This window comes from Macrosteles quadrilineatus, unplaced genomic scaffold, assembly GCF_028750875.1.
Source record: "Macrosteles quadrilineatus isolate MER2022 unplaced genomic scaffold, UCM_ALF_1.0 Scaffold_6__1_contigs__length_79288215, whole genome shotgun sequence".
Taxonomy (NCBI): Eukaryota; Metazoa; Arthropoda; class Insecta; order Hemiptera; family Cicadellidae; genus Macrosteles; species Macrosteles quadrilineatus.
Window position 1 is genome coordinate 17,226,491 of NW_026542599.1, and position 11,070 is coordinate 17,237,560.

The window sequence follows — 11,070 nt, forward strand, 5'->3', positions numbered from 1 at the left end:
GTAATAGAACTTTATCTGACTTAAACTTTATCTAGTTCGCTTTCCTGGAATTGAATTATATCTGCGAAACACTAGATTTACCTCCAGGTTATCTTAAAGTTTCAAAGTCAATTAAAATGTTGAAGATACTGCAGCAAACAGCAGTTTTTAAGTCAAAAGTAGGTCAAATGTAGTCCTTTTACTCCCTAAGAAGTAAATCCCTGGGGAGTAAGAGTCAGCTGTTGTAAGCTCAGTTGAAAACTTCGGTTGTAAGAATTTCGCATGTATCGATTTATTTATTAGTATGATTTTAATTATTGTTGCATTCTTTTCAATAGTTTTGAATATGGACGGTATAATATACACTTACACAATCGTAATACATAGACGAAATAATGATTAAATTACTTACTAAACAGCTGCTTGTTTGCATTAGCAAAATTGAAAACCTGTTGAAAGTCATTTTGAGAGGATGTCTTTTCACAAAATGTATTTTCTTTTTCTAGGTTAGTTTTTTTATGTTGCAATATGACGAAAAACATAGTTCATCACACGGGCATAACGTGTTTTCCAAGTTCCAATCACTCGCTAATAGTATGTGGAGAAAGTATAGTGTTATTTGAGCTTGGTTAGATAAGATCCACTTTACGCCCTTGTGTTAAAATATACTATTCACCGTGTTTTATATAGTGACTCGTTTGATGATAAAATCCACGTTTGATTCTCCCCTTGGGTTGAGACCACTCAAAGGAAGGCTCTTAAAAGCATTCTCTGGCGATCCGAGACTAGGATTGTATGTAAGTTCTGAATGTCTTACCTAGTACAAAGTTCACTTTGCTAGAATGAAATTAGAATTGAAAAACACTAGTTTAATCTCAATTGTAGTCTTGAAGTTTTAAAGTCAATCTAACTTTTTTAGTAACAAAGTAATTAGCTTGTTTTGTACCTTTTTGTGTTTTTGTTGTCCTACTTTCACATTCTAGGACGTAGACTCTAGTCTGGAGCTATTTTAGTCATTATTTTAAGCTAGGTCTAGAATGTTGTGGCATTATCACTGATAAAACGAATTGGTGATTGGTAGGATTCAAACCCGGAACCATGAGGACTGAAGCCTCGTGCTCTCTACTGTTTCATGAAGGTTCTTGGTAAGTTGAAAATATGTAGATGGTACTCAAATATACCCATAAAAACTGGCTTTTAGAAAATAATTTTTCTTTTAAATGCTTTTATTTTATTTTAAATTTAAACAAAACCACTATAAGTTTGTGTTATCTAGTAGCTCATCTGGTACTATAGCTCATCGCGTCAAATATTGGTAGGAGTTTTGCAGAATTTATACTTATATTATTTTTGCTCGGTCTAAAGTGATCGTTATGCATGAAAAAATTAAACACACACATTTAAGAATATGTATTGTCATGTTGTTCAAAAAAGCTTTAATAGGCTTAATAGGAAGGAATATTTGACTTATTCTTCAATTATATAAATACTAACCTTTTCGTCTGAACAGTGACAGAACAAGATAATATTTGAAAAAGGGATATTAATTCCAATTATTGCTTAATTTATTTTCAGTATTTATTTAATTATTCACATTTATAGTTGAACAAGTTTGTTCGTCTAATTAGAATCTTTGGGCGGTGGAGGTGGTGCAGAAACGTTAACAGGTGCGGAGGACTTTTGTGCGGGGGCTGAAGCAGATGAAGGGGCCGGTGCAGAGGCGAAGGAAGCAGATAGAGGGGCTGAGGCAGACGAAGGGGCTGAAGCAGATGAATGGACCATAGCAGGAACGAAGGGGGCAGTTTTGACTTCACTTGACTCAACAGATTCGGCACTAGCTGGAGTAGCAATGTTTGCAGTGGGGGAAGGTATAGCTTTAGCTGGAGCAGCATTAGAAGGGGAGGGAGCCACGATGTTGTCAGCGGAAGGTGCAGAATTACTTAGTAGACTGGGGAAAGCGGCTGAACCCACAGTAAAGGACACTGGAGTACCAAAGGGGGATCGCAAAACTACAAAACCTTCAGGAAAGGCACTTTGTGATTGAGGAGTGACAGATGAAGGAACTTCAACGAAGGGGGAAGTTAAACGCACTAAGGGAGCAGCACCTGAAACTGCCGCAGAGGATGAAACGTAGATTGGCTGAAAAGCAGCGGGAACACTAAATGGAGTGTAGGCTACTGGTGCTTGAGCAGGAGATGAACGTGCCCAGGGAGAAGCAGCAGAGGGAGCAGCAACGTAGATCAGCTGAGCGGTAGCGGGAGTGCTAGAGGCATCAAGAGCAGCTGGTGCTCCTGCAGGGGAGGCACGAGCCCAAGGAGAAGCGGCAGAGGGAGCAGCAGCGTAGATCAGCTGAGTGGTGGCGGGAGCGCTAGAGGCATCAACAGAAGCAGGTGCTCCAGCAGTGGAGACACGAGCCCATGGGGAAGCAGCTGAGGGAGCAGCAGCGTAGATCAGCTGAGCGATAGCGGGAGCTCTAGAGGCATCAACAGCAGCTGGTGCTCCTGCAGTGGAGACACGAGCCCATGGGGAAGAAGCTGAGGGAGCAGCAGCGTAGATCAGCTGAGTGGTAGCGGGAGCGCTAGAGACATCAACAGCAGCTGGTGCTCCTGCAGGAGAGGCACGAGCCCAGGGAGAAGCAGCTGAAGCAGGGACAGCGTAGATCAGCTGTGAGCTGGCAGGGGCACTGGAGGCATCAAAAATGGCAGGTGCTTCTGCAGGGGAGGCACGAGTCCAGGGAGAAGCAGCAGAGGGAGCAGCAGCGTAGATCAGCTGAGCGGCAGCGGGAGCGCTAGAGGCATCAAGAGGAGCAGGTGCTCCTGCAGGAGAGGCACGAGCCCAAGGAGAAGCAGCAGAGGGAGCAGCAGCGTAGATCAGCTGTGAGCTGGCAGGGGCACTGGAGGCATCAACAGCAGCAATGGAAGCACGAGCCCAGGGAGAGGCAACTGAGGGAGCAGCAGCGTAGGTCAGTTGAGAGCCGGCAGGAGCGCTAGAGGTGTCAATAGCGGCTGGTGCAGTGGAACGAGCCCAAGGAGATGCAGCTGAAGGAGGGATAGCGTAGAAAAGTTGTGAACCACCGGAAGTCCTAGAGACATCAAGAGCGGTCATTTGTACAAACATATTAATAACAATAGAAACTTAAGATAAGATGTGTACACTTTTCTTCCAACTTACACCTATTGTCAATAGCTTTATGATCTGGGAGCACGAGTAAAATTATAACAATTTTATTTTTATTTTAAGACACCATATTTAGTAAATTTTTACTAAGTTTTTAAATAATTTCCTTAAATAATGACTCAAACATTATCTTTTACGACGGTAAAATATGAGATACTTTTTTTATCTCAACAAAGATGTAACAGGTATATTTATAATAATAATAATAAAATATCAATAATAAAATAATAATTATATTGTTCGTTACTTTAACAGATCGAAACTGCATGATAAAATTTGTGGTGAAAATTACACTTAAAAATAAAATTAAACTTTAATTTTTGTTTATATGTTGAAGGATTTTTTGTTTTCAAATCTATCCTACGGTTGTGATCCTGAAAATTTGGCATAATTGGACAACATCGAAATCCATACTATCTATTAACTATATTTCATCAAATATAATTATGAAACAGTTTTTTACTAAACCTGCAAATATTTGCATTATAATGTTGGTTTTGCCTAGGTTTTGCATAGATAAAAAGAATTCAATTTTTATTATTTATTCTATTTTTTGTATGGTTTAAGTATACGAAAAATAAGTACTTACAGAGGAGGAATGGACGCGGCTCTCACAATGGTGATTGCTGCTACTAGAACCTGAAAGATGAGTATTAAATCAATCCCCCAAAATATGTATTTTAATTTGTTCATTCAGTATACAATTTCAATGGACCACGAAGGGTGGTTTACCATTTTATTTTATTAAATAAACTGGTAACTGTTCAATATCCTTTGATTGTGTCAGATGACGACCGGTTTCGTGACGACGGTCACATCATCAGGTCCTCGATCCTCGTAGAACGATTTGTTAAATACACTTTAAGTTTATAGTGGACACAAGACACATAACATTTACAAAATATTTGCAATTATTTCCCGGAACTGGGACAGAAACCATCGCGATGCATGCACACTAAAGGTCGAGCCGGCCGCAACTGAAGTTCCATCAAAGGTCAAGGTGACGTCATCCGAATAATCAGCTGATCAGTGGTTTCTGATTTTCTTTCTCTATCTAATGTGATAATAGTATCAAACACATCGTTCGGACTATTGATTTTGTCATTTAAAATATGTTTTGTTTCTAATTTGTTTCAAAATTTCCGAGAGCTGTTATTTGGGATTTATTGTTGCAAAGTTCTGTAGTAAAATTAACTTCTTAGCATTTTTATTGGTTGTTACCAACTGAAGGTGGATATTTTGTAACAAATCTAAGAATTGTATTTATTTAAAATCTTGTTAATTCTAGTTTTACCATAATAATTGATTAAATAACAGAAATATTGCTAGTAAACACGAAAAAATTTTTATAATTTAAATAAACCGTTTGAAGTTGCTTTGCTCAAGTGTGTTTTTGTGTGAATGTCACATTGACAAAGACTACACAAAGCTACAGAGTGTATACAAATATAACCAGTTTTCAAAGTGAACATTGCATTCAACAAACCAGGTCAAAGTCCTTTATGTAAAACTTGCTTAAGAAATAAACAATTAATATGTTATATGATGGTTCGTATGAGTAAACTTGTGTAAAATTAATGAAAAACCTCGTACTTCGTATTTAAATGTTATTACTTTATGTGTTTAAAAAATGAACTATTCAAGGAAGAAATTAAATTAATTTTTGTCACTGGTGAGAATGTAAAAATTAATACTGTATTTTTATTTTTCTATTTTACAACGTGCTAGACAAATTAAAAACTAATGTTTAAAACGAAATTGTGATTCTACTAAATTGTTGATGTATGAATATCTCTTTCACCTATATTACATTTCACTTTGAGTGATTTGAACTGCTAGCATGAATATTTAAAGACAAATTTATTCTTTTAAACTGTTTTAAAAAGAGAGATACAAATTTACTTTTTACTCATTGAGACATTATAAGACAACTAGACTACTTAATAGAATAATGCGGGTCTCTAAATCTACTGTAAAAAACAGTTTACCCGTAAACTTGACAGGAAAATCTCAATCTTACTAAGTTATTTTAATAAAAATCTCTTAAAAGCAGAATCAAAACTATTAACTTTATTGTAATGTAAACAACCGTATTGAGTATCATACGGAACCGTATTGAGTAACTACTTAAGGGAAAAGTCAACAAACAAACCTAGATATAAACAAATCTAACAGCTGATACATGTTCAATATTTTAAATTTTATTAAATTAATAGTTTACTTGAAGCGATTTAATTGAAATTTGTGCCCTTAGGAGAGGGTTTATTGAAATAATGATATTTTTTGGGGAAGTTTTACATCGGTTTTCTTAAAAGTAGCAAATAATAAAATGCATTAGGTCCACCATTAAAAAAAAAAATTTGTTGCTTTTAATCACTAAATAAAAAAATTCATAAATTTTAAATAAAATACCACTCGTATTCTGCACTTACCAAAGCTCCCTTCATGTTGTGTTGAGGTCAGTGCTGGAAAGTGACTTCCCCGAGTTGACCAGTGGTATATATCACACCTTATCTATCTCCTAATGGTCCATACTTCAAACTACGGAAATATTTCACTGATGTCTGTTGATATGCAAACTGGCTTGTAGACCTAGGGTTTTGACCGGATTAAAAGTTTAAACGAGAATCTTGAGTTGAGCAATTGATAATAGATTGTGTCATCAGTATGTAATAGATATTGACCAATGACTTGGCAGACTTTTAACTTGCTTGTTGTTGGATGCATTTATTTTTACAATTAAATTATATACCGGTAAGCTGATTTAGTAAAGTGTCCTTACCTCAAGGTAAAAATACAACAATAAAAACACCTTGTGTCCCAAAACTCCCGCCCCTGTTTCTTTTATTAAAAGAGAAAAATTATAATATTAAAACAATGTTTTATTTGATAAAAAAAGTTTTTGGTGTATGTTAATTGTCACCCCCTCCCCCTCCAAAGGGGTATTTTGAGGTTAAAACGACATTTTCAAAGAAAACTACCCCTTTTTAAAAGGGGGAAGGTGGTGGGGGTGAAAACTTACATACACCAAAAACTTCCCGTTTTGATAATTTAAACTTTTCCTGATTATTAGAATTTTATCTAAAAAAAACAAAGAGATATACGTCTAATAACACTAGTAATAATATGTTTACACTTATACAGTTGACTCACAAGATGGATAATCTAAATTTTAATAAAAACTGAGGGGGTGGAACTTTTGGGACACACTGTATGATTTCTTTTATCACATATTTACCATTGGCCCTAAAGTTTAGGCATGACGAAATAACATTTAAACACCTTAAACTTGGTCAGAATCTTTTCGTTAATTAAGTAAACTAATATGTTATGTTTACTTTTAGTACGATTTAAATTGAACTAAACTAATTTAATTTTGTAATTTATTGACTAACTAAAGATATTCTTGTGTTTCCTTATACAAACAAAACATAGATTTGTGGTATGTATTTTAAACTTTTATATCTTTTAATATCCATCAACCTCATTTTAAAATGTTTTTGAAAATACAGTTTATCAGCTTATATCAAATGAAAACCATTAAAAGCACCAGCTTAAGCGAAGAAAGAATTTCGCCTCTTTCAGATAAAGTTTATTTATTGCTCGAATTCACGTCTTTAAAAGGCGGATCAACAAGAAAAGTCACGAACGCAGCGTTTATGCGTCGATTCGTTGGACCAGATAATGAAATTATTCATTCAAAGGTTAGCGTGAGAGCATTTATTCAATTAGCGGCCATTTTGTCTGCTCTAGAATTGGAGGGAATCAGTTAAGACTTCCAGACACGTTATTTCTGGGCGGCAAACATCTGATAATGTTCTTGGAGTTTTGCGGTAACATCTAACTTAAGCTTAAATGTCTATCTTGTAACGGATATTTATTAGTTGATTATTATCGTTAAAAATTAAAAATATTAGTGTAAGATTTTCAACTTATTTAGTGGAAACTATTTGGAATTTTAGGTTAGAAGAATCGTGTTGCAATAGTACGATAAATGTACGTTTAGAATTTTCATTGATGTCATTAGCCATAGTTAGGAATAATGATTGGTAGAATAAATTGTAACCAAATTATCATACTGAAATGAAGTGTTGATGAGTGTGGAACTTTTGTTATAGTTGTAAGGTTTCCAAAGCTGGTTGCAATTCACTATACATTTTCTTATTGAGATTTTGCCTTATGAATCTCATCTAAAAATTGGATTAAGAAACTTGTGTTTTTCTCTCGACACAATAAGATCCAGCTATAATTCAAGTCAAAACAATTTCTTCTGTACTATTAAGACAAGCTTACGGTAAGGTTTGTAATGCGCATTCATTTATCATTAGGCCTAAGTTTTTCTTAATTTCACATTCAACCATAACCAAAAGTATGTGTAGATTAAGTACAAGAAGTATAGCTTGGACAAAAATTATTTATGGCTGATATTGTCACCACTTATCTGTGCTAAACGGTGAAGATTAGGCTTTCTCAGAATACTGTAGTTATGAGTTTCTCAGAAGGTGTGACGAGTGTTATTGCCCCTGCTTCTTAACGATTCATGTTCATCCCTTACATGATACTAAAACCAAGGTACAGAGGAAGTACGCTTATGGAAACAGAGAAAGCATCCTCTAAGATTGCGTCCATACAAAAATTACCCCCACCGTAGCAAACCTACTAATCAAATTTTCATTTGCTGATTAGTTTTTCATAAAAATATCACCTTAAAAATGTCATATCTATTCTCTATAGCACTAGTTTAACGAGTAATTAGGTTTGCTGTAACAGGGAAGTTAATAAAGTGTTTTTCTAGTGAAATGTTATTAGTTTTGTATGATATAAATACATTTTCCAAATTCGATCGAAATGTGTTCATAAACAAGCAAACTACAAGTTTACTAATTCTCCATAAAAATAACATGGGGATTTTAAATTTACAGTTTTTTTTTATTTTCTCCTTAACCTTTAAACGCACAACAACGCTTCAATATACTAAATTGTTTGTTTTTTTGCTTGTAGCTCTTCAAAATGGTTAAGAGATAAATTTATATCTTCTATTTTCAGGGTCAAAAATGGGAAAAACCAAATTTTACCCAAACAAAAAAACCATTAGCCCCCGTTTCCATAGTCCTGGTTCGAATGAATGTAGGTTTACACGTTTGTAACCTAAATTCAATCAAATCAGAAACTTTTAGCTCGAGTGATCGTGCTAACGGACATTTTGAATAATTTTAGCGCAGTTTAATAGATTCATACATTTGATTTCGATGCAAAATTAATGTAGTAAAATAAACATTTCAAGCAGTTTTTTTAGAACACTAATTAGGTGAAAAGAACTACAGTACTAATTGACAATACATTTGTTGATAATGATCTGCACTTTAAGAAGAGATTTACTTAGTCAATTGAATTATATACCTTTTTTACAGTTGTAAAAAGTAGCATTTTTAAAATACATTTTTTTAAATGTTTAGTCACTTGTTTTTTTAGTATTTGCAGGTGTGCTAGATTATAAGGTACCACTTGAATTGTAAACATTGGCTAAGTACGATGGCGGTAAAAGGGGTGTAACAGATAAACCCTTATTGTATCAAGTATATACATTCAAGTAGATTTTGAGAGATGGTTAAAATCTAGTTTTTTCCAACGTTAATTGCTTAGGCTTTCGATATTAAGCAAGAGCGTAATGATTCCTTTCCGCACAGTCTTAAAGTTGATTATCGACACATGGGTTTTATTTATATGCTCTAAGTTAATGAACATAATGCGTGATTTTTTTCGATGGTAATACAAATATTGATTACCTCATTTTTTGTCTAAAACAGCAAATTATTAGCATTTACGGTTTTATTTCCAGTGATTTAGTGAATCAGATATAATGTTTTAAAGAGCTTTTATGAGCTAATAAATACAAAACATAAAAACATATGATTCAAATAGGTATATTCCTTGTATTATTTTAACAATAACCCGAGCTCGAGTAAATGGGTTTTTGTAAAATAGCCACAGCGTTTATACTGTAAATAACATTCACGAAAATATTACAGGCTTAGTAACACTGTGGTCAACAATAAAACACTGTCCTGGAATGGTACAATACACAAGGGTAGAGTTAAGATTTAATCATGTTTTGAATTAAAACGGGAGTAGCGACCCCTTGTTCATTGTTTATCAAAATACCCGGTGATTAAATGACATGTCTATTAGTTCATAGCGTTTCCTACAACAAACTAGTTTATTGTACTTTGCACATTTGGCATTTACAACTACTGTTAAATGCACATGAAGCGAGCAGAAGTTTTGAAACAATGTACAATATTTGGAAGATAAATACATTTCCTTGTAAATTATATATTTTAAATGTTCTTACCATCCTTTTCCTTCGATGGAAGGTTGGCCAATTAATTCATAATCAATATTAGACTCTGTATCAAGCTATATTCCCCTTTCAACCAATAAAAATCTAGAAAACATAACATACACACAGAATTGCTTTAAATCACAAATGAAATTAAATACAGGTTATGCACGTATATTCAATAGCCTTTAGTGAATTGCCTAGGGAATAAACTATTACCGTCTGTTGATAAGATATTGATAATACCTAGACCCAGGACTTATTTATTTTCCGTTTTCTTGTCCCTAGAGGCCAAAAAACACAATCCATTTAAATTCATATAAAATATAATTTTTAGCGAATTTCTCATATGTCAATATCATAAATAAAAGAATAAGCTATTCCGTAGGTGTCATGGTAAGACCTAGACCCGGGACCGATTTACTTCTTCAATTTGAGGTCCCCAGAGACCAAAAACACCCTCCGTTCAAATTCATATACATATAAAATTATAGTAGGTAGTAAAAAAGTACAACTTAGCACCCTGAATATTATATTTTTATTAGAAGATTATATTATATTATATTTTATATGTTTCGGATTTTGATGAAACTTGGTACAAACGTGTAAACCTATGCTTATTCGAACGAGTTCGCGAACCAGCATGATTGGACTATAGGAAAAAGGGTTGTGTGAGGTTTTATGGGGTAAAAATAGCTTATTAATTTTTTACTCTAAAAACACAACATTTCACAATTTCTTCCCAAACCATTTTGTTTAGCTTAAAATCAGAAATAATTTTGTATATTGAAGCGTTGTTGTATGCCTAACTGTTACGGAGATAATAAAAAAACTTTAAACTTAAAATTCCCATATTATTTTTAAGGGGAATAAATAAAATGTTGTAGTTTGCTCGTTTATGGATATATTTGAATTAAATTTGGCAATTTTGTTTTTTTCATACTAAGCTATCAACATTTAAATAAAAAAACACACCTCAATACCTTCTTTTCTGATACTTTCCTGTATCAGAAAACCTAGGCACTCATTGAAATTAATATTTCTTAAATAGGAAATAAATCTGATAATCTTCATGTAATATTTAAGTGGAAATCCAGTCAGGTAAATGGAAATTCGCTTAGTCTGCAGGTTCGCTGCAGCGGGGGTATTTATATTTTTAGATAAATTAATTTATTAAATTAAAAAATACAAGGTCCTGAATCTACTCATACCATAGTCTTTCCTTTCTCTTGATAACAAATATATACATAATAGGGTTAATGTTTAGGAATTGGTTTCACTGGAAAATCGAGAGAAAGTGGTAGACCAGATTTAGAACACCTTGGTCACTGAACTGTCTGATAGCTGTTTGTTTACTACGATTGACTCGAAAATTACTCTAACAACCTAGACAACAGAGATAAATACTTGTAAAACTCCTGTGATAGTATTGACTCATTTTTAGACACTAGTAAAATTGTCGTGTTATTCGAAAACTGATGAAAACTGAAATGATTTTAACCCCATAGTATGTGATACTATGTTTTTTTTTTTTTTTTTTAGGGAGAGGAGGGAAAATGCTTTTACGCACACAG

At 33.9% G+C, this 11,070-nt stretch overlaps 1 protein-coding gene across 1 annotated transcript; it reads right to left on the bottom strand.

Moving 5' to 3' along the window:
* Positions 1 to 1,599: 1,599 nt before the first annotated feature.
* LOC128996665 (ice-structuring glycoprotein-like) lies at positions 1,600 to 5,603 on the bottom strand. Its single transcript, XM_054422095.1, has 3 exons — positions 5,589 to 5,603; positions 3,746 to 3,795; positions 1,600 to 3,061 (listed from the first exon to the last, which is right to left on the bottom strand). Exons 1-3 carry the CDS (start codon positions 5,601 to 5,603, stop codon positions 1,600 to 1,602), a joined length of 1,527 nt encoding a protein of 508 aa, XP_054278070.1.
* Between the last annotated feature and the right edge of the window lie 5,467 nt (positions 5,604 to 11,070).

Bases quoted from the DNA above. Each gene is read 5' to 3' on its own strand.
- LOC128996665 (XM_054422095.1), bottom strand. The intron at 3,062-3,745 runs GTAAGTACTTAT...TGATGTCTCTAG, and splicing joins GCCGCGTCCATTCCTCCTCT to GACTTCCGGTGGTTCACAAC.